At 46.6% G+C, this 23,631-nt stretch overlaps 1 protein-coding gene across 4 annotated transcripts in view; it reads left to right on the top strand.

Moving 5' to 3' along the window:
- Positions 1 to 22,673, top strand: part of FKBP15 (FKBP prolyl isomerase family member 15) — a 54,563-nt gene extending 31,890 nt beyond the window's left edge. For 2 of the 4 annotated variants that reach the window (XM_008707973.2, XM_040631745.1), the window contains 16 exons: positions 1 to 103; positions 581 to 687; positions 2,339 to 2,453; positions 3,885 to 3,994; positions 4,298 to 4,405; positions 4,849 to 4,943; positions 5,795 to 5,897; positions 11,131 to 11,302; positions 13,301 to 13,437; positions 15,159 to 15,314; positions 15,943 to 16,095; positions 17,089 to 17,211; positions 17,787 to 17,894; positions 18,167 to 18,843; positions 19,684 to 19,780; positions 22,053 to 22,673. In XM_008707973.2, coding sequence (XP_008706195.2) covers positions 1 to 103; positions 581 to 687; positions 2,339 to 2,453; positions 3,885 to 3,994; positions 4,298 to 4,405; positions 4,849 to 4,943; positions 5,795 to 5,897; positions 11,131 to 11,302; positions 13,301 to 13,437; positions 15,159 to 15,314; positions 15,943 to 16,095; positions 17,089 to 17,211; positions 17,787 to 17,894; positions 18,167 to 18,843; positions 19,684 to 19,780; positions 22,053 to 22,130 — 2,442 coding nt within the window. In that variant the 3' untranslated portion in view covers positions 22,131 to 22,673. The remainder of the gene's footprint in view (positions 104 to 580; positions 688 to 2,338; positions 2,454 to 3,884; positions 3,995 to 4,297; positions 4,406 to 4,848; positions 4,944 to 5,794; positions 5,898 to 11,130; positions 11,303 to 13,300; positions 13,438 to 15,158; positions 15,315 to 15,942; positions 16,096 to 17,088; positions 17,212 to 17,786; positions 17,895 to 18,166; positions 18,844 to 19,683; positions 19,781 to 22,052) is intronic. The other 2 variants (XM_008707975.2, XM_008707974.2) reach the window with 2 other exon arrangements.
- The last annotated feature ends 958 nt before the right edge of the window (positions 22,674 to 23,631 follow it).

Raw genomic sequence — 23,631 nt, 5'->3', positions numbered from 1 at the left:
GATGTGAACGCTCTGCGAGGAGCTGCGCAGCCCGTGGCAACTCCATCCCTGCAGCCTGCTCTTCAGCCGGCGCACCCCACGTTACCGCCGATGACCGCACAAGGTAAGGGCCTCTCTGGCTCTGCAGCCTGGAACTGAGTTGGCGCCAGAGTTAGCATCCTGGCTGCTTAAGTTGTTGGGCTGCATTGTTTTAGTACTGAGCTGGACTAGAGTGTAAAACTTGTCAGTTTGTCCCTGGGTAGGGCGTTTTCAGCCCCGGAGATGGATTTGGTCTGCGTGCTTTGTCTCCTGCTGGGTGGCATTTCCCGTTTCAGAAGCGCGCACTCTGCTGATGAGACACTTCCTGTGTGTGATTGTGCACTTCCTGTCCACCGATGGGACTGTAGGTCTGAGTCCCATGTGCCCGAGAACCCCAGGTTCATTGTACTAGCGTGTTCGTGAGACTCCAGTAGGGTTGGTTTTGGGAGAGCAGGTGAGGAGAGTGGTCAAGTCCGAAGCATGTTGCAGTATGTCAGGTTCTAGTCCAGACTTTAACAAGAAACCAGAGTAAATACAGTAACAGCTTCTTGCTTTATGGTAGCACCTCAGCCATCTGTCTCTGGCCTCCAAGCGCCGTCTCCTGCCTTAATGCAAGTTGCCTCTCTCGACTCGCACTCCGCTGTGTCTGGAAACGCCCAGTCCTTTCAGGTAACAATGTTTTTAAACATATCAGTTATAGGCTGTAATTTTTTAGGTTCTAGTCAGTCTCTCTTCCGCCTCCTGCGCGGTTTATGCAGTAGCAGTTCCCCACACCAGAATTTGTCATTTCCCTCCTTCCTGAACCAGCGCTATCTCATCTCTAAACCAGACCAAGGAATACCTCCCTTACAGGTTGACGTAAAGTCAAAAGGCAAGAACAGGCAGAGCACCGGCACAAGGCCTGGCACATAGTAGAGGCCCAGTCAGTGTTTGTTTCCTTTCCTTTGCACACATGTCTCCTTGAGGGATATCAGTGCAAGTCCTCTGTTCTTGTCTGTGAGAGCTGATAGGCTAAGATTCTGCACCGTACATAGCAACGTTGTAGGTTGAGGGTGTATGGAAAATATAGCTGAACTCTGCTGTTTATCTTCCAAAAGCGATCTCTTAAAGCAGGTTTTTTTCTGTTTTCGCAGAAGGTAGTGGCAGCAGCCTGTCTGCTTCTGCTGTTTGCCAGCGTAGTAGACTCTTTCTTCTGCCCTGACACATTGGATGGGTAAAACATACTCCCAAGGATAAGAGGGCCTCACGTCCTTGGTGATTCTTATTGGAAGGGTGGGAGTGATAGTGAGCGGGCTATGCCCCATTGGGACAGGGCGTATTAGAATTAAAAAAAGTCCCACCATGCCCTCTCCCTACTCCCTAGTGGACAGTTCTATCCCATAGACTAAGATTTATTTATTTTTTTAGTATCTTTCCCTGGAAATGAGCTGGATTTCCTTAACTCTTTTAAATCATCATTTAAAAGAAAACTGCTGTTTATTGAGCATTACTATCTGCTGGGTACTTAGTTTACCAGCTGTGAGGAACTTTACCTATATATCACTCCATCTAGTCCACACAACAACCCTGAGTGGCGTTACTGTTTTCATCTTATAGTTGAGGTGACCAAGGTTCAGGGGGAAATGAGAGCTCTTGATCACAAGACCATCACAATCTTGCAGGGAAGAGGCATTCTTTGGAGACCCGTGGATTTATTTTGGAATCTCAGTGAACACCTGTCCTTTGATCCCAGTGAAAACTCAGCCAAGTGTCTTTATTTGTTTATTTTTAAAGATTCTATTTATTTATTTTTGTGCGCATGCAAGCACGAGAGAGAGAGAGAGAGGAGAGAGCGTGCACGCTCACGGGAGGGGGGGCGGGGAGGCAGGGGCAGAGGAGAAGCAGACTTCCCACTGAGCAGAGAGCCCGAAGCAGGACTCTGTCCCGGGACTCTGGGATCATGACCCAATCCAAAGGCAGACGCTTAACTGACTGAGCCACCCAGGCGCCCTCAGCCAAGTCTCTTCAGATTTACAATTTCTTAGACCATCAGTAGGCCTGACAGCTGGGAACTGAAATCCTGCTTGATTAAATCATAGTGCCAGAGGACTGGGGAGCGACCTGAGACAGCCTTCCCTCGCTGTCTGGATAGGACTTCAGTGACCGGGCACCACTGGATAACGCAGAGAATTCTGCTGCCTTGCCTACCCAGTACCAAATCCCATCTCCTCTGTCTGCAGCTTTAATAAATTTGCGTCTCCTTCCAGTTTAATCTCTTTATTCCATCAAAGACAGATTAAGCAGCAAAGAGAGCCGTGCATATAACTTGGCGTTTTCTCAGCCCTATGCAGGTATGCAAGCCTACGCTTATCCCCACACGTCAGCTGTCACCTCCCAGCTGCAGCCTGCCCGGCCCCTGTACCCTGCTCCACTCTCTCAGTCTCCCCATTTTCAAGGTAGGCCGTGGGCCCTCATCGTCTTATCTTCCACTCTTGCTCTGCTCTCCTTCCTCCCGCCCTCTTTCCATTTTCATTCCAACAGATCTCTACTTTTTTTTTTTTAAACAGCTTTGTTGAGGTGAAATTTATGTATCATACAATTCACTCACTTTAAGTGTATAACTTAAGGATTTTTTCAGTAAGTTTACAGAGTTGTGCAACCTTCACCGAAATCTAATTTTAGAACATTTACATCTTCCCCCAAAACTCCCTCATGCCACTTTCTGTTTTGTTTCTTGCATTTTCTCTCGCCAGCCCTTTTCCGTTGCTCTGTCAGTGTGGCTCTGTAGAGTTTCTAGAAAACAATAAGAGAGTGAAATGTTGGGGGAAATTGGGAGAAGCATGGTAACTGCGGGTGTTCAGTATCTCAAATGAAAGCTACTTTGTTAACATTTTTAAATTATGGAAATCGTATGCTTTTATAAAAAAGTCAACACAAAAGAGTATAAAATGAAAAGTTACTCTTCTCCACCATTAACACCCCCCACCATAGGAAACTGTTGTTAACAGTTACTTGGGTAACTTTTCAGATATCTTTCGTGCATGTACAAGTGTGCATAAAAAGCACACTGACATAAAAAACAAAACAAAATGTAATTTTGTATAAAAACAAAATAAAATGTAAATAGCTGGCATGCTATTCTACCTTCTTATTCTGCAACTTGTCTTTGGTATTAGGACAGTGGTAGGAAGGAGCCAGTATATCCTACAACATAATTTGTGGTGCCAGATTGCTAAGGGTTTCATGGATGCTACCTTTGTCTGGAAACCCTGCCACTTCTCTGTCTGGGAGACCATCAAATCTATCACCTCTGTGAAACCTTCCCTGATTCTTACCATCCCTTCTTCCTCTGTTCCCACAGACATAACTGATTATGTGTCACCAAAGAGTTAATCTTGCTTCTCTTTGTGCTCCTTTTGTACCTGGTACATGGTCCATTTTTTGCACTTAAAACACTCTGTCGTAATGATCTGTTTACATGTGAGTCTCCCCACCAGACTGTGAGCTCGCCAAGGGCAGGAACTGGGTTTCATTCGTTGCTGAATCCCTGGTACGTGGTACAATGCCTGGCATGCAGTCGGACGAGTGTAGAAGCAATCTGAGCTGTTGGTGCTCTGGCAGACCAAAGTGGGCATCCTTGTGCCCTGGACCAGACCGTATCCCTCGATGCATTTTGCAGGAGCAGAGCTTACTTACTGTTAGCTTTGGAGACCTTTTGCCTCTGTGTCCTCTACATCTTCTCTGGACAGTGAATCACCTACAGTATTTCCTACTATATTGGGATGTTAATTTCTTTCTTTCCTCTGCTGAAAGAACTATTGGCTTTTCCTCATACAGTACCCTCTGCTCCAGTTCCTTAAGGTTCTTTTTGGCTTATGTCTGTTTAGGATCCGGTGACATGGCTTCATTTCTCATGACTGAAGCCCGGCAGCATAACACTGAAATTCGAATGGCAGTCAGCAAAGTGGCTGATAAAATGGATCATCTCATGACGAAGGTGAGTGAGTCAGGGTTGGGGCTGTGTTGAAAGTGGGGGAATCAACAGGGGGTACAAGCAGGGAGCTATGAGGGCTATAGGTAAACTCTTTCTTGGTTTCCTGTATTCCTAGTAGTTAGTAGTTATTTCCCTAGAAGGTTAGTTTTTAGTTTGGAATCCAGTTGGCAGAAGAAAACTCTGGCTTATGTTAGAGATTATCTCAGAAACTCATTAGGCCCTTCCAAAAAGGGGTCAGATCTTGGGTAAATTATATTTCTCCATTTAAAAATGTCTCTCAAGGCCCTTCTGTCCCCATGTTTGTAGGTTGAAGAGTTACAGAAGCACAGTGCTGGCAATTCCCTGCTGCCTCCCGGCATGGTGCTTACGATGGAGACAAGCATGATTATGAGCAATATCCAGCGTATTATTCAGGTGAGAGGGATCGAGAAGGGAGCACAGCCTGGAGGTCTTGCCCCCTTCTCTCCCAGGATGTGCTACCTCTGAAACCTCTGCTGCACAGATAGAGAGCATGTGATCGGTGCTACACCGAGTTGGGAAATTCTGGAAAATCCATTATGGCCTAATTTTGTCTAAGCGACTTATCACTGTAGAGTCACAAGGAAACATTTCTTTTGGACCATATTTTAGAATTTTGCTTTATTTTATGGCCATTTATATGTTTAACCTACAAACCTAGTGATTTGTATCCATCAGATATGATTTGATGTTTTAAATATTCTATCTATGTGGACATAAGTTCTAGTTTTTTATCTCAAAATTTGTAACAGTGTTACCTATCAGTTCAAGTTGATTCCCTTATATCTGGCACTTTTCTTCTAAAAACTTAAGTTATACACTGTATATTTTGAATTCAGGAAAATGAAAGATTGAAGCAAGATATCCTTGAAAAGAGCAGTCGGATAGAAGAACAGAATGACAAGATCAGTGAACTAATTGAACGAAATCAGAGGTAATGACAGGTACGGGGCACTGGCTAGAATGGACAAGGTTTCCTTTGTAAATGCCCAAGTTAGATAAACATGTTTGTTTAGGGTAGTTTTATGTGTACTCCTACTATTTCTGTTTCCTGCCTGTCATGTGAATTATTGTTTGTTTTCCGAGAGGCATTCCGGTAGAAAGAGCACAGTAGGCTGTGACGTCAGGCAGACCTGTGTTTGAATCTTTTGTTGTGTGGCTTTGGGTATTTATTCCTCCTGGCCCTTTTTTTTTTTTTTTCTCATCTGTAAAAGTGGTGTTAATACTTAGAACACTCTTAGAAAATACTATCAGCTCTTTTCTCTTCTGTGTGGGCTATTTCATCAACCAGAACTTCACCAATTTCCATATAAAGCCCATTGTGTAATTTTTCTAGATCCTTCTGAAGATTTTGGCGGGCCGGGGGGGGGGGGGGTTGTGGTGTGGTCAGGGGAACATGTTGTGGCAAATAGCATTTCACTTAGAAAATCATTCTTCCTTGTTTCTCTTTTCTAGTGTCTCTTGTCTCCCACATGGCAGGGGGAGGGGGCTAGCGGAGGTAGGTGAGGGGAAAAGCGATTTCTTTTCTTCTCACCTCCCCCTTTCCGTCCTTCATTCCTCCTCACCACACATGCTTCCAGTTCCTTTTCTCTTCATTATGCAAAGCAATTCGTTTCTGGCCCAGGTACCTACCTCCAGATTGATTACTGCAGATCTAAGGATAACAAAATGCTTTCAGATTTTTTTTTTGAAGGTACAGAGCAATGTGCAATAGGACTGAATGTGCATTGGTTGTGTCTGGTATACATTCGGTGCTTGATAAATGTCTTTTCCCCTGTTTCACAGGTATGTTGAGCAGAGTAACCTGATGATGGAGAAGAGGAACAACTCACTTCAAACAGCCACAGAAAACACACAGGCAAGAGTATTGCATGCTGAACAAGAGAAGGTAAAGTAACTAGGGAGAGAAAAGCCCACCAGGATGTGTAGAGCTAAGGAGTGGTCCTGTGTACGTATTTATCAATCTGCTTTTCAGCAAAAACTTTTGCCATCATTCAGAACAGAACTAGAAAGCTTCTAACAGATTTTTACTATATCCACCATCCAGACTTCTGTTTTATTTTCTTTTATAAAGATTTTATTTATTTATTTGCCAGAGAGAGAGAGCACGTGAAAGTACAAGTGGGGTGAGTGGAAGGCAGAGGGAGAAGCAGGCTTCCCAATGAGCAGGGGATGCGGGACTTGATCCCAGGACCCTGATATCATGACCTGAGCTGAAGGCAGATGCTTAACCGACTGAGCCACCCAGGAGTCCCCAGACTTGTTTTAAAGTATGCTTTGCGATGAGTTGACTCAAAAACTATCATTGATCTTAGTAATTTGGTTAAGGTGAGGATTACATTGTTTATTAGCAAATAAAATTTATTCTCTTGACCCAATCAACAGAAAATTCCTATTATGCCTTGTAACAAACACTTCAGTGAAATTTAAGATGGTCTAGCTTATTCCTTCATCTGCATCTGCCAGAGCATTTTAAAGTACTGCTGTCTGGCTTCAGTCCGTTCAGAATGAGGCATTTCGACCTGTTCCTGGAGTAGCTCTAAGGAAGACTCTAGTGGGTCTCGGGCTGGGCTGACGCTCACTCCTCCCATCGCTGCTCCAGTGACACCATTTATCTGGAGTGGAGTCCTTCTAGTTTGTGCTACTGCTCCCCAGCTAGAGATCTTGACCCAACCATCTACTGTTATCTCAGAGGTTTAAGAAATAGTTTATATTTTGTATTTGCTTTTTTCCTGAACACTTGAAGAATTGAGTGGAATGCACTTTATAACCCATGGAGTTTACTTACTTCTCACAGTCCAGTAATGCCGAGGATTCCTCACTTGTGTCTCATGCTATTATTATTCTCTGTGTTCTCTTAATCATAGTGTCCTGGGAAGAAATAGCTCTGACCCCTTACCCTCCAATGAGCAGTGCCGTGCCCTGAACAGCCCCGTCCCGGCTTGACCCCAATCCTTTCTCACTGCTACTTTCCACCATCCCTTGTTTGTTGTAGCTGACTCCTCCGGCCTGGATCAAGGTCAGCAGCCTGTGATGCTGGCTTCACTGAACAGTACTGGAGTCACTTCACTGTCCGTTAACCTTACTTTTTACTATTTCTCCTTCCTCTACTTTTATTTTCTTGCTCTAATTTTCCTTTTTTTTTTTTTTTTTTAAACCCGTAGGCCTGGCAGGGACACCCGAATATATTGTTTGGTTGAGCCGTTAGACCTGTTATTCGGGTCTAGCATGATTACTAGAACTTGTTCTAGATCAGTGGTTTCCACACACTAGTGTCGCTGCCGCAGGATCACTTGAGGTGCTTGATTAAAATACATATTCTTAAACTTCACCTTGAGATTCTAATTCGGCATTATGTAGCTGAGGGCTGAATCTGAACTTTTCAAAAGCTCCTTTTGATTCTGACGCACAGCTAGCTAGGACTTGCTGCTCTTTCTCTTTTGCCGCGGTCTCTGGACATGGCAGCTGGGCGCCTGTGTTTTTTAAAGATTTTTTTTTTATTTATTTATTCGACAGAGATAGAGACAGCCAGCGAGAGAGGGAACACAAGCAGGGGGAGTGGGAGAGGAAGAAGCAGGCTCATAGCAGAAGAGCCTGATGTGGGGCTCGATCCCATAACGCCGGGATCACGCCCTGAGCCGAAGGCAGACGCTTAACTGCTGTGCCACCCAGGCGCCCCTGGGCACCTGTGTTTTTAGGAACTTCACCATGTGATTCTCATTTTGAGCATCAGTGGGGGTGAGTGTGTGTGTCCAATAAAATTTTATTTACAAAACCAGGCAGCAGGCCAGTTTGGCCTGTGGGTCAGAGTTTGCCAACCCCATGAGTTAGCTTATTAATCCACCCACATGATTCTTTTTTTTTTTAAGATTTATTTATTTATTTTAGAGCACATGCGCGAGCAGGGGAAGGGGCAGATGGAGAGGGAGAGAATCTCAAGCAGACTCTGCACTGAGCATGGAGCCCGGAGCGGGGCTGGATCTCATGACCCTGAGACCATGACCTGAGTCAAAATTAGGAGTCAGACGCTCAACCGACTGAGCTACCCAGGGCCCCCATATCGATAAACAAAAATGGTTGGCACAGTGCCTGGCACCTTGTAGATGCTGTGTCTGTAATAGCAGAACGTGCAGTAGCAACAGCGGTGAGAACAGCTGTGATCTGTTAAATCCCCACCAGGTTCTAGGCGCCGTGCTTCCCACGCATCTGTCTGAGAGCATTTCTGGGCTGAGTAGCGCTATGCTTGATGAGCTGGCTACCAGGGATCACACACCTCGCTTGGCTGCTGTGATTTCAGTGAAACTTTGCAAGGCTCGCCCCTTCCTGCTTTCCTTTTGCTCCACTTCTTTCTTGCATGACAGTTGTCCCTGTGAAGGCTGTCCTCCTAAAGGGAGATCATCGAGGTCCTTTCATCCCTGGAGACAGCTCTCTGCCTTCAAATGCAGCTCAGAGAGTTTTGGCTGAGCACTCAGTGGACATTTGGTGAACAGAATTCATTTTTCTCTGTGGCGGGGTTAGTATTTCCACACAAAACCCTGGACTAACGGAAGAGCTATTGGAGGTCACCTGGTTTGACCTTCCTGTTTTATAGAGGTCAAACTGCGGCCCAGAGAGGAAGCCTCACTTCCAGTCAGCTGTGTCCTTTTTCCTTTTGTCAGATTGCCGTTTTGCTTAGGTACCATTTTCCTGCTTCTGACTTGAATGCTCCTTTTTATTTTTTTTCTGAACTCTTGGTTCTCCCTGCCTTTGCTTTCCTTTCCTGTTTACTTGTCCCTTCGCTATTTTCTCTGTGCACACAGGTGTGTTTGGGTGAGAGTATTACTTGTCATGCTTCTAATAGGCCTTTCCGAATAAGGCCCTGAGATAAAAAGAGCTTTTGAGTGACCTTTCACTCTGCTTGTCCTTTGGTGAGCGAGGGACACCCATCCCACTGCCTCCCCTCCAGGGACCTTCAGTCCTTTCAGTGGTCGTAGCCGCTGTGAGGCCTTGTGAGTGGCTCTCGCTCTGATATTTGTGAACTCTAGAGCTGCAGACAGACAAGACGCTCTCTGGTGCTGTGTGAGCTCAGGTCCCATTAGGCCACGTGTGGCAGGACAGTGACTAAAACTTTTATTCTGTTCAGGGCAGATGAAAACCCCTCTTCGCATCTGGAAGTTCTAGCTGCCATTGTCCTCTGTGTTTAACAGGTAAAAACCTAAGGCTACTGAACAGCAAAAATAAGTATCTTAGAGCTCACTCGAAAGGTCGCATACTGTTAAAGAAAAAATTGTTCAGACACTTCCTGAAGCAGTAAAGAGGACTTTATTCAAGGCTATTGCAGTACGAGAGAAAGACTGGGCTCCACTCCAAATACAATAAGGGCAGATGGGGAATTTGTAGCTAAGGAGGGGAGTGAGAGGTCAGTGCTGGAAAATTATTCGGAGGAGACCTCATAGGTGGGGGGATTTTTGCTAAACTGACCTAGTAGGATTCTTGCTAATGACTGGCCAAGGACTGGGATACCAAAGGTCAAGGATGAAGAACTTGTTCAGATATGGGGGGGAGGGGTTCTCTCTGAACGGACAAAGCAGGATTCTTGCTGAAACTAGGCTGGGCAGGCCACAGACGGGATGGGAGGCCAAGGTCAGGGACTCAGAGGAGCCTGACTAAAGTTTGGTCAAAAAGAGTCTTTGTCAGTGGACTTTCAGATACTCATTCATAGCCCGTTTCTTTTTATTTTATATACACTTTTTTTTTTTTAAGATTTTATTTATTTATTTGACAGAGATAGAGACAGCCAGCGAGAGAGGGAACACAAGCAGGGGGAGTGGGAGAGGAAGAAGCAGGCTCATAGCGGAAGAGCCTGATGTGGGGCTCGATCCCAGATCGCCGGGATCACGCCCTGAGCCGAAGGCAGACGCTTAACCGCTGTGCCACCCAGGGGCCCCATACACTTTTAATTTGCTTTATTTCTTCACGTTTAGGAGAGCCAAAATACTAGATTTTAAATGGAAGCTAGCAAACCAATAAAGGCTTTGGAATGTTTAAATCTGCAGGGGCACAGTGACTAGCCTAAGAAGGGACAAGTGACAGAAAGGAGACAACTGTAAATGCACGTCAAGTAGAATAGCATAGGAGGAGTAATGGGAGCAGCAGCATAATAATGTAGGAGAGACGGTCCAACCCCATAAATACTTGTGTGTCCAAGTATTTGGACAGTCAAGACTGTTCACCAGTGGAGCAACTGTTCGCTGCCTTTCTTGTTATCTCATTTCTCTTTGTTTTTATGGGAGCACATCAGTTCAGGTGACAAGAATATGGTATTTGTCACTTGTTTACGATTCCGTTTTATTCACCATCCCCTTAATTGTCACCCTTACCACACAGAGTATCATTAGAGGGTTCTCCAGGGAGTCACTGTGGTTTCATCAGATGTTTCTTGAGAGCATATAGCTTCTGCGAGGCCAGGACAGAGCACCATTTGCAATACGACAAAAAACTGAAGTGTTGCTGTCTTTTTTAGCTCTGTTCTTCCAAGAACCCCCAGAGCAGTTACCCTCCGATGGCTGAGCTTTCCATCATACTTCCATGGGTAGTCAAGACCATTAGGGAAAAACTACAGACTCAGACGTTGATTGCTGTTGAAGGCATCCAGTTCAATTTTAAAATATCCCTTTCTTATTAAGAAAAATACACGTGTATCCTAGAAAAGTTAGCAAATGGCAGGAATACCATTTCTCCTGTATCAGATCGGTAACATTGAACAGGGGACTGTGGCTCTGTCACAGCACCGTTCTCCATAGCTGCATACGGGATGCATGTATCAACATTTGCTTAAGCAAGTCCGTTTTCCAGCATTTTTTTTTCATTCTTTTGCAACTGTAAACAATCTGCATTGAACATCTCGTAGCAAAAGTTTTGTAAGTTTGCACAGTGCTTCCTAAGGACAGATTTCTGCAAGGGAATGCCTGGGTCAGAGACTGGGCACGTTTTGAAGGCTTGATTTTGGCTTCATGCAGGTTGAGCATGCCTTAGCTCCCTTCCTACCAGTTCAGTCAGCACAGAGTGTGTAAGGTTGGGCCATCACTTGGAGACAAGAGACACCCATGTTTGAAGTGGCGTCGTACTTTGTTACTATTCAGGCCAAGGTGACAGAAGAGTTAGCAGCCGCCACCGCTCAAGTCTCTCGTCTGCAGCTGAAAGTGACTGGTCACCAAAAGAAAGAAACGGAGCTGCAGATGGAGCTGACCGAAAGCTTGAAGGAGACAGACCTCCTTAGGGGCCAGCTCGCCAAACTGCAGGCAGAGCTCTCAGGTACGTCCTTGGCAGAGGGGCGGGGACGTTCACCATTTAAACCTAAGGAATTAAACGGAAGGACACCTGGGTGGCTCAATCAGTAGAGCGTGGGACTCATGATCTCAGGGTTGTGAGTTCAAGCCCCATACTGAGGGGTAGAATTTACTTAATTAAAAAAAAAGAAGACTGGAGCGCCTGGGTGGCTCCGTCAGTTAAGCGTCAGCCTTCAGCTCAGGTCATGATCCTGGAGTCCTCGGATCAAGCCCCGCATTGGGCTGTCTGCTCAGCAGGGAGCCTGCTTTTCCCTCTGCCCCTCACTTCCCCCCGCCCCACCGCTAGTGCTCTCTCTCACACACTCTCTGTCTCTCTCCCAAATAAATAAACGAAAAAAAAAAAAAAAAGAATTAAACTCTGTCCTTTCTTCAAATCCATTTGCCTTGATGCTCATGAAGTTTGTGAAGGACTGAGGCAGAAAGGAAAGTAGACCGGTATAAACCTGCACCATCGCTTGACATAAAGGGCAGCTAAAGAACCGACTGTTCATCTGCGTTTGATCAGTGACCACTTTCCCACCTTGGCGAGTGTTGTCCTCAGTGTCTTTGGTACTTGTGTTTGGCTCATAGGCCTGGAAGAGTTTAATGTGTTCTTCTAACTCGTGACTAAGTGGAAATTTAAGAAAGAAGTGCTTCCTGTAGCGCCTGTATCCTTCCTAGAGGGTGGATTCCAGTCCTTCAGCCTGGCAGTCGAGGTGCCTCCAGCTTGGCTTACTTCCTCTTATGTTGCTCAGTTCATCTTGGCTCTGGACATAGTAGCCAGCCTGCTGCAGCTTCAGCCCATCCTGGGGTTCTGGTCTTGCTTTTTATCCATGCTCTTCTCTGGACTTGGTGTGTCCACTGTCACCAATATTTGCCTCCAGTTCTCCAAAATCTCTTTCAGAACATTTGATGTCCTTTAGAATCCTTTACCTCTGAGTACATTGTTATGACCATTATCAGAGTTAGCCTCAAATCAGCACTATTTATATGTCTGTATTCCTTTCTAGAATGCAAGCCTCTGGAGGACAAGGATGGTGTTTTGCTCATCTTTGCAAAGTCCTTTCCTCCAAGTTAGCATTAGTTCAGTACCTGGCATGAAGGTGCTGCTGAAGACAGGGACTCGAATAGAAGAGCTGTGAAGCCCAGCATGTTGATTCATGTACCCTGGTAGATAGAAACAAGTGTGAAAGACAGATGAGGCCAGGGGCAGGGTGTAGCTGGGCAGCAGCAGAATTGGGAAGAAGCAAAGTTCACTTGCCTGAAAAGAGAGCTAAAAACCCTGATGTCAGTCAGTAGAGTGATACCTTAAGGATAAACCCTTCCCTTTTAGAGCATCATCTGGGTGCACCTGAGGGACAGTCTTAGATTTGAATGTCGTACAGGTGTCGTCTTTTCTGCTTTTGTGGTACCCTGTGACAGTTACCCCAAAAGCGCCATAAGGGTCTCAGAAGTTTTCTATACAAACTTAATTTGGACGTGTTACATTTTTAAGAAATATTCTAAGTAGCTTTATTTGAGCTTTTTTTTTTTTTTTTTTTTTTTTTTGGTGTTTTAAAAGGAAGCTCTTGGTAGAATGTCCCAGCTACCAAGAAGGATGGAAGTATCTCATCAAGATGGTGAGACAGGGCCTGGACTAATGCTAAATAAAGATCTGTTCAGTGTGTTAGGCGGTGGCTGAAATGGGATCGTGGCAGTGATACATTTCGAAGGTGGTTTCAGATGACTTGGAATGTTTCTTTTTCATTTTGTGTGTGGAGAAGGGGACACACACATACAGACGGGAACATGGGTGGGTGGTGGAGTTGGTTCCTGACCTGCTCCACCTTTTGCTGGTCAGTGAGGTGGTGCTGAAGGGAGGGAGGGGAAGGCACGTACGTGGTCGAATCGGGAGGCCCCGGGGCGCAGCTCGGCAGGAGCGGCTGGATTGCCAGGTGCCTCTGCGGCTCTGGTTCTGCAGCCAGTCTCTCTGCTGTTGTCCCAGAGCTCCAGGAAACCTCGGAGCAAGTGCAGTCCAAATTCAAAAGTGAAAAGCAAAGCCGGAGACAACTGGAGCTCAAGGTCACGTCCCTGGAGGAGGAGCTGGCTGATCTTCGAGCTGAGAAGGAATCTCTGGAAAAGGTAAGTTCTGCACCCAAGGTTTCTCTGTTGGACCCAAGTGGCCAGGATTAGCTGTTGAATAAATGTTTTTACTTTCCTTTAAAAAATGACAGTAGTATGTACTCATTGTAACAAATACAAATAATGGATAAAAGTATGAAATAAAAAATAAAATTTTTTTCCTGTCTAATCTCAAGCATTAGAGATAACAACTATAATGTATGATTATCCATGCAGTTTGTTTTCTGTGTGTATAAAACGTGTACACACATATTTGTGCATACCTATATGTACGCTGATCATTTTTAAACTGTAATAGGATCACGTTTCATGTTTTTGTTTTTTTTTTTTAAGATCATAGACATTGTACTAATGAGAATGAGAACTTTCTGGGATGCCTGGCTGGCTCAGTCAGTAGAGCGTGTGACTCTTGATCTCGGGGTTGTGAGTTCAAGCCCCAAGTTGGGTGTAGAGATTGCTTAAAACTAAAATCTTAAAAAAAAAAGAAAGAAAAGAAAACTTTGTTATTCCTTTTAACTACAGCATGGTAGTCTAGTCTGTCGTGAGGTTATACCATAACTTATTGAACTACCTACTGATGGGTGTTTATGTTTCTGTTTTTTCGTAATTTCAAGCACGTGCTATATAACTATTTTTTGCAAATTCACTTGAGCATTTCCATAAAATGAATTGCTTGAATTAGAATTGCTGGATCACTTTTTAATGTCCTTTGTCTTCTTTCCTATTGTGATATTAGTTTGATTTATAAGCATTACTGAGGGTATTAATCCTTTGTCACTCATAGATGTTACAAATATCACTTAGTATTTATAGTATCTTTTGTTGTGGTAAGTTTTTTAAAAAGATTTTATTTATTTATTTATTTGAGAGAGAAAGAGCATGAGAGGGGGCAGGGTCAGAGGGAGAAGCAGACTCCCTGCTGAACAGGGAGCCTGATGTGGGACTTGATTCTGGGACTCTAGGATCATGACCTGAGCTGAAGGCAGTCGCTTAACCAGCTGAGCCACCCAGGCGCCCTACTGTGTTAAAATTTTAAGGTCAGCCTAAACTAGCCCCATTGAACAAAGTGGGTCTTTCTCTCTGTTCTGGAACAGTTTAAATATGAAAAGAACAAACTATTTCTGAGATTTCTGTAAAACTCTCTAGTAAAGCTTTTGTGGCCTAGTACCTTTTTAGGGGATAAATCTTGGTCTACATTTTCAGTTTCTTCTATGACTTTATCAGGGTTTTTTTTAAACCTAATTCCTTCTGATTTTGGGGGGCTGTTTTCACTTTTTCATTGTGAGAGATACCACTACAGTGACCATCCTTGTACCACAGTCTTTGTGAACATGATTTATTGCTTAAGATAAATCATAATTTGTGGAATTTCTGGATGTATTTTGAAAATCCTTTCACGGGACTGCTGAATTGCCATCCAAAGAGAACACCCATTTATTTTCCTACTAGCAAGTATGAAAGTGTCCACTTCTCTGTACTCTTACCACTGTAAAGATGTTCCCCATCTCTTAATAGAATGGTAGATAAAGACCTTCTTGTTTTCCTTCTTCTTGTCACAATTTTTGTCACTCAGTAGCCAAGAATGCTAAATATAGATGAAAAATTAAACATCGAATTGTTTCCGGAAGGACCCAGGTCAAAAACTACCACCATTGTCACCATCTTCTGCGTTTATCCTCTGTAAAACAGCTAGAGCTGATGATGGTTCTCTTATTCCTAAGAACCTCTCTGAAAGGAAAAAGAAGTCCGCTCAAGAGCGCTGTCAGGCTGAGGAGGAGATCGACGAAATCCGCAAGTCCTACCAGGAGGAATTGGACAAGCTTCGGCAGCTCTTGAAAAAGGCTCGGGTGTCCACAGACCAAGCAGCTGCAGAGCAGGTAACGGGAAACTGAAGCACTTTGGAAACGTGCCTTTAGGCACATTATTGTCCTTGAAAAAAGGGATTCCAATTGTCATAAGGCCAGAGTCTTCAACCAGCAGACACCATCCTTCAGGCCCATTACCATCCTTGAAGAGAAGGGATTTATTTAGGTAATCAGGCAGGGAAACCGGGGATGGTGACAGGACACACCTGGATCTCTAGTTCATTTGAAGAGACCTTTTTCCTCGTAAGTTCATGAATTCATATTTGTGTGTCTGACTGTTGCGTGAATTGGTGCTCTCAGTTTAGTCTCCTTTGGGGACTTTGACAAAACTGTTTCGCCTGAACCCATAGAGTTTAAGGCCCAGACTCTGAGAAGATCACAGTATGGCCCTGTCTTCTAGCCGACCTGTCTAGACACTCACCCCTTTATCTGGTTGGAGTAGCTTTAGAATCCTGACCACCAATGACATCTGCGTACCTATATTAAAAAAGCACATTTACTTTCAAAGTAATCAAGGTCATTCAAATAGTTGTGTCCCTATTAAATCTGGGCTGTTAGCTTATTCTTTTTGCCTTAGGAAAGAGGGGCTTCCCTAGATGCGGCTGTGCCCCCTGCCCTCATATATGCCCTCTCTTGGCAGCTGTCTCTGGTGCAGGCTGAGCTGCAGACCCAGTGGGAAGCGAAGTGTGAAGAGCTGCTAGCCTCCGCCAAGGACGAGCACCAGCAGCAGTACCAGGAAGTGTGTGCGCAGAGAGATGCCAGCCGGCAGAAGCTGCTCCACCTTCAGGAAAAGGTAGGCGTTTCCCTGGGCCAGACAGCTTAGGCGGCCCAGTTAAGTTGAGGCCAACATGTTGGGTCGTGTAAATCCTTCTGAACCGAAAAGATGTTAATAGCTTGAAAACCAAACCATGTTTGTTCAGCTCTCCAGTTTATCAGTAATCTTTCATGCACTGATTTTGAGAAGACAGGTCCGTGACCTAGAAAAAGAAAAAGCAACACTAGTGTTCTAGAATGTGTTTAATTCCATTATTTGATCATTTATGAAGCAAATATTTATTGAGTGCCAGTGGTAGTCCAGATACTGTGGTAGGGAAAGGGCCTACAAAGAACTCTGCCCTCAAGCATCTCACAGTCAAGAAAGGGAGACGGAGAGAAACAAAGATAAGCATGAAGCAGCTGTGAGGCCCAGAAGAGGAAGTGCCTGAGGGAGCAGAGCTAAGAAGGACCAGTGTAACGTTGGTGAGGAGAAGTGAGATGCAGAAGATGGCAGAAGGCCCCGGGCAGAGGCACGGAGGTGGGGCGGGACCTGGGTATGGTGGGTCACTGGCATGAAAGTGACAGAGATGGAAGATGGTTCAGGGTCATGGTATGAAAACGCCCCTAGCTGGAGGTGGCTTCCTTTCCTTAGAGTATCTAGTTAAAAATCTTTGACTCAAAGATGATGAAGGCCATCTTGCAGGTGAATAGGCTGCTTCTAATGGCCAGATTTCATATGTGTGTGTCACTGGACTCATACCCTCCTTTTTCATCATGCTCTTGAACCTGATTAGGAACAAGGCAAGTGACCTCGGTGGGGAAGCGGAGGTGAAGTTGTGAGTTGAGACTGAGAGATGAGGAAAAAGAATGCCCTGAGTGGGTGGGCCTGGGGTGGGGGGTGTGTGGACACCAGCAGACCTACCTGAGGTTAACACTGGATGCTTAGGATAGTTCTCGTCCTCCCAGTGTCCCGACTTTCACCTGGCAGTCTGGGCTCCCGAGGCCACAGCCGCAGTCTGTTGTTTTGCAGTGTCTGGCCCTCCAGGCCCAAGTCACGGCCCTGACAGAGCAAAATGAACAGCACACCAAGGACCTGGAGACCAAGCCCCACATGTCTGGAGTTGCGGCTGCTGCCACTGACCCCTCAGAGAAGGTGAGCGGGTATTTCGAAGAAGCAACCCAGGTCATATCAAGGGACTGAATGTGCTTATCAGGCCTTCAGGAAGAATGTGGCCAATTTGTTGTGTTGGTAGCTTTTTTTCTGACTTTAGTGGTATACCATTTGTCTGACGTCAGTAAAGATTAACTCTTTGGAGCCTATCACTTTGGTGACAAACCCCAGAGGCCCCTGTCTTGAGGTTTTTGACCAATAAGGGAAGTGTCTCTAAATCGGCACAGTGAGGAATGTGCCCAGCATCGGCTAGTACCAATCCTCTTAGCCCACGGCAGCTCCCGCGGTGGCTGCAGTGCAAGGAGGCATCGGTAAACATGGGCCACAGCTTGCCTGTCCTTGATAACCCTTCCGCCAAATGCTGTTCCTTATTTAACATCGCCCTCTCCACAGAGACAGCCTTTGGCATCTCAGTTCGTGACCAGCTGTGGCGCGCGGTACAGGACCCAGAGGGCTTCCTTTCAGCCCTCCAAACCCCTCTCTGGCATTTACATGCATCGTTTAATCACTTGATTTGGGCAGCATAGATTTTGTTTTCATCTCACATCTTCATGCAGGTCAAGAAGATCATGAACCAGGTGTTCCAGTCGTTGCGGGGAGAGTTCGAGCTGGAGGAATCCTACAGCGGCAGGGCCGTTCTGGGGACCATCATGAACACCATCAAGGTACGGCCAGCTGGTGGTTGTTTCACCGAAGTGGGAACCTTGTGGCTTAAGGGCCTTCTAAGGAATCATAAATCAAAAAGGTATTTAAGACCGTTGCTTAAGGATCAGGATAAGTGGAATGACTCTCATCTGGAGAGACGAAGGCAGCGTCCAGTGAGGAGGAAAGCAGGCGTTCTACCTGCATGAGCAGGTGTGCTGTCAGGGAGCGAAGAGTAGGAGCGTCTGCTGTTTTCCTGTCGATGAGCGTCTCCTCCTCCTTGGCTTTTGAACAGATGGTGACTCTTCAGCTGTTAAACCAGCACGAGCAAGACAAGGGACAGAGCAGCAATGAAGAGGAGGAGGAGGAGGAGGAAGAGCAGCCCCAGACACCTTCCCGGGAGCACTCGGTCTCAGCCAGTTCTCCAGCGCCCCTGAGTAGGGAGTCACAGGAGTCCCCTCTGGTGTCGTCAGAGCAGGCAGTCCAGGAGGCTGTCCCCCTGCCTCCCCAGGCCCTCCCTGCTCCCCAGGATGAGGTACAGGGAAGGGAAGGGGAGCCTGCAGAAGCAGAGGTGCTCTCAGAGAGAAAAGGTGATTCCCTCCCACCCGAACTGACTTGTATCCCCTCCCAGAGACCTCTGGGGCCCCCAACTTCAATTCCCCCACAGCCTCCGGGCCCTGTGCTTGTGGACTCCGAGTGTGAGGAGACACTTGCTGCCAGCCCACTGGAAAATGCCTGCGTTGGGGAGCCAGAAAGCTCCACGAGACTGTCCCTGACTTCACATTCCATGGAAGAGGACCCACTAGCCTTGGGGCCTGAAAGTCCAGGAGAGGAGCCTCAGCCTCCAGAGCTCAAGAAGGATGAGGATGTCGCTAACTCCACTGCTCCCTCTGAGGAGCGAGAAAACACAGAGTCAGGTTCACCAGCTGTCGGAGCAGCAAGTGGACCCAACCACTGTTCTCAGCGTGCCAGGTAGGTCTTCCTGAGCAGAGTTTCCAGGACAGGGCAGCTATATGTGGAGGCTGTCGCTGGCTTTCCCAGGACTGGTAACTCCTCTTCAGAGAAGGACTGTCATATTCACTTATTCATTCATTCATGTATTTATTCAATAGTAGCTACTAGGTAAGAGGCTCTGTGGTCAGCAGTGCAATAGGGTGGTAGGCAGATTTGGTTCTTAAGGAGCTTGCAGTCTAGTGGGGAAGACAGACAAATATTTATGTATTATAAAAGTATGCTTAAAAAAAGTTATTATAATAGAGAATAAAGGGGGAGTTATTCTTCTTTAAGATAGAGTGGTTAGGGAAGAATTCTGAGAAGGTCATGTTTAAACTGGGACCTAAAAGATGGAAAGGAGCCTTCGATGCCAAGATCGGGAGGAAGAGATTGCAGAAAGCAGGCACAGCACATGAAAAGGCCCTGTGGTAGGAGGAAACATGACTGTCAAGGAACTAGGGAAGGCACAGTAAGTAGGAGAATGGTGTTAATCTGAGATTGGAGAATGAAGTAGGGACAAGACATGTGAGATTTTGTGTTACTCTTAGAAGTTTGGATTTTAGGTACTGTGAAGAGCTATTAAAGGAATTTAAGCAAAAAATGACATGGCCTAATGTATTAGTTTTTAAAGGTCACTCTGGCTGCAGGTCATGGAGGGCGTCAAGAGTGCTAGGAGGCCAGCGTGGAGGTGGGAGGAATCCCTGGGCGATTACCACTGCCGTTGGATTCTTTCTCCAGAGTTGGTGGGCCCTGTGGCCTAGAGCAGGAACAGGAATAGCACCTTTTTCTATGACTTGATTTTCTTGATTTTTCCTTCAGAGTCTCAGGGGATGAAGAAGATGAACTATTTAAAGGGGCAACTCTGAAAGTTTCAAGGCCCAAAGCGCAGCCTGAGGAGGAAGATGAAGATGAGGTGGTAAGGAAATCCCAGGCACTGGCCAGTCCTCACACCACCACCCGGGGGCCCTTCCCCGCTGGCTCCGAGAAGAGGAGTGGAGTCTGTGGGTGGCCCGCGCCCTGGGCTCTGTGTGCAGCGCCCTGTGGGAGCAGGCGTGGGGCTGGGAGGGGGCAGCTCGGTAAGCACAGTGGGGATGGGCAGATACCACTTTATTCCTGAAAAAGGATCACAATCTCTGTCCATGCAGGAATGATTTCTACTTTCAGTGAAGGAAGTTGGGCTGCTTAGTCTTGCCTTAGAATGCTAAGGCCTCAGGTTCCCTCAGATCTGCTCAGAGATTATGTCTGTTTTACAATCGGAAGGGACTTTGAAGTTCTTGTCTTATATCATTATTCATAGACAGACTGAGGCTCATAAAGATAATTTACCTACAGCCACAGAGGGAGTTAGTGGCAGAGCTAGGACAGAAACCCCAGGCTCCTTCTAAGACCACCTGTTTCTGGGCCTTTCCGTGTCCTCAGCCTGCTTTCCAAGCTGCTAGCTTGTTTTGTCCTCATAACGTCCTGGGCAGAAAATGGGTTAAGTGCCGATAGCATGACCTCGCTCTACAGAGCTTCAGAGTGACGGCCGGAGGGCGACTTGCTCATGGAGCCTGGATCAGAGCCCCGATTCTTGCATCTGTTGTCCCCACGTGCGAAGTTAGGCTGTCACTGGGGCATTTGACTGCTCTGATGGGAATGTCACTAGAGCGAAATGTGGGTGGAGAACAGAGATCAGCTTCAAGCTCAGCCTGTCCCAAGGACAGAAATGTGAGGTGACTGGGGGCACATTTTTCTCCCCTCATGTGCCAGCCAGAGTAGGCTTTGCCTTTTGCCAAAACATTGGGGAAATGGCTGTGGCGGAGCGAGGAGCTGGCTTGTGTGTGCCAACGCCCTCGCCTCTTGCCTGCGCTCCTCTGGGGGAAGTGCGCCATTTCCTCCCGTCGGCCTTTCTTCCCAAGAATTAAATTTTCATTCAAGAATTCTGAATGTGAATTCTGCACTTAAAAATAAAAACAAGCAGTGAGTATCCCAAGTGGCTGCCCTAAATATAGTTGGAATGTTTAGTTAGCAGTATATTACTGGTATTAATATGAATACTAGCAAGTTAATTTCTATTTCTGGGATACTCTGAAAACTTCACAGACATTCTAATTTAATACTCTACTAATCCAGTGAGGATTTTGTCCCATTTTATAGAAAAGATGACAGGCTCAGCGAGACTGAGTAATATGCTCGAGGTATACTGCTAGTATATGCAGAGCCAGAACTTCAGCTGCAGTAAAACAGAAGCAGTGGGCCACCGTTTAATTCACTACTGTCAGAGTTTAAAGATCCTTTAGTCGATGCCCAGAGAGAGGTACAGGTCTGTTCCAGGGACCCCTGACCGCATCATGCTGCCTTCTGTTTGGCCGGCTCTGTGAAGACCAACCCTGGGCTAGAGTAGCTCAGAGCAGGGGATACTCCGCGTGTGCCTTTCTCCAGCGTCAATCCCTGCTACCCCTGTGGGACCTGTTCCCCGCCGATCCAGAAGAGAAAGGTCAGGAGCTCAAGTCATGAAAAGTGGGGGAGAGTTTCCTCCATGGCCTGTTAATCTCCCTTTTCCTACTACCTTGTGGAGGGAGCGAGGGAAGGGCCAGTGAGATCAAAGGTGTTGGGGGCTGTGGCCCTGTGCTCCTGGGCTTGCTTCATCTCTTGGATTCACCACTTGGTAATGTGGCCAAGCCTCTGAACTCCACTCCTCACATGGTGGGGTCACGTCCAGACCAGACAGGCCACCATAGGCCACAACGTTTCTTCAGATGGAGCTGTATTCTTTCCAACCTCCCTTCGTCTTGCATCTTCTCTCTCCCCCTTAGGCTGCTCTGCTTCTCTCTTTCTTCCTCCCACTCGCATCTCTCCTCCATCGACCCTTCTTTTCCCACACGAAATGTGTAAGTTACTGCATGAGAAGAAACCTGTCAAATCACTACATGTGTTGACAATACAAATAAATCACAAAATTAGCCAGTGTTGGTCATCTTGTCTGTGTGTGGAAGATTGCCTCCCTTCTCTGCCTGCTTGTCTCAGCTTTATCTGGAAGCCCAGGTTTGCTGGCCACAGGCTTAGTCCTTTTGGTAAAACCCTAACCAACACCCTCCTTCCCAACCTGGAGCCAGGAACAGGTGTCGGTTCACATCACCTTACACAGGCGGGAAGGCCATCTGGTGGAGGGACAGGTGAGGACTGACTGCTCTTTCCTGTTTTGTCAGAGCATGAAGGGACGGCCGCCCCCAACACCCCTTTTTGGAGATGATGACGATGACGATGACATTGACTGGCTGGGATGAAGACCCGGGAAACTGGTGCAAAGGTTTCTCTACCGACCCTTCCCTAAGCATGATTTTGCACAGCCAGCCCTGTGTCTAGACAAGCCACAGGGTGAGGTGAAGGTGAGCATTCTGAGGACCGCAGTGCACATACCTGAGTTAGCCAACTTCTGAGCTCCCCGCCCGGCTGGTCCGAGAGGAGTGGGAGCCTGTCTTCACAATGTTGGGGTTCTGCCTCAGAGTCCCCTTGGGAGGAAGGGCTGGTGGGCTGCCTGCAGCCAGTCACCTACAAGAATCCTGCCCTCTTCCAAGCTTTTTATTCTCTTCACTAACTCAGACTGGTCTGCCTCCTGATGCTCAGTTGTGTACCAGCAACGGGAACTGTCGTCTCGGGGGAGGTCTGCCTGGAGGAACCTAGGGTGGACCGCGCTGTCTAAACCCGGGTTCAGTTGACAGCTTTGCCTGCAGTCCTGGGACATGTATCTTTTCTCTGCCTTAATTCTGATACAAGAGGTCAATGAATATTTGAAATTAACAAAACTAAAATAAATGTCTGCAATGAAACTCGCCTCAAGCTCTTGGGGAGAAATCGAATTCGGTTGTAAGGCTGGCTGTGCTCCTCTCTGGGAATCTCCGGGTAGGAGTTGGAACAGACTGGGGTTGGTTAACATGCATGAAACCACTGTGGCATACTCCCTTTGGCACCTAACCCTGGACCTCAGGCTTTCAAGAAAGGTCACTACTCTGCTGTCCCAGCTCATCCTAGGCACACGAAGGCTTAGGGCACCATGGTTATCTGAGAACTGGCTGTATCGTCCACTCATTCTGGCACACTTGGTCGTCTACCCTAGGAAGCCCTGCACAGAAGGTGGCAGGGTCCCTGCATTGCGTTGTCGTTCGTCATGGCACATGATAGATTCTTCACTTGGAGAGCAGCTTCCATTCCCTCTGGACTCGGGGCCAGGACGAGTACAGAGAAGAGTAGTAAGAAAATATCTGTGGTCATTGTACTTATTTCAGGATTTTCCAAAGACCATACAACCAATCTTCAAAAAGGAGAATAATTGTAATAAAAATATTCCCTGGTTTAAAGTGTTTCTAAGAGAGGAGCCTGAATTCCGATGGCCTGACCCCATCCTTTGTGAAAACAGATCCTTTGTGAGCCTGTGTGCCATAAGTGGGGCTGGGAGGCAGTAAGAACCACTGTTCACTAAACTTTGTTGTTGGGCACTTTACACAGACTGTCTCATCTCTAGCAGCTCGGCTTGCAGAAGATACCCCATTTTATAGAGACCAAGGCTTAGAGAGTTAAATTAACTTATCCAACGTTACGCAGCTAGGAAGTAGGAGAACGAGACTTCAGATCCTGGCCAGCCTATTCCGGAGCCTGGGCTCTTGTTCCCAATGGTGGCATCCATCACTGAGTTGGGGGGAGAGGGACAGTGGTGCTTGTCAAAATGCAGGCTCCTGGGCCTCAGCCCAGATCTCCTGAAACAGAATCTCTGCCCCGTTGTGGTAAAAC

This window comes from Ursus maritimus, unplaced genomic scaffold (genome assembly GCF_017311325.1).
Source record: "Ursus maritimus isolate PB19 unplaced genomic scaffold, ASM1731132v1 scaffold_17, whole genome shotgun sequence".
NCBI classification, from domain to species: Eukaryota; Metazoa; Chordata; class Mammalia; order Carnivora; family Ursidae; genus Ursus; species Ursus maritimus.
This window is presented reverse-complemented; position numbering and strand designations above follow the sequence as displayed.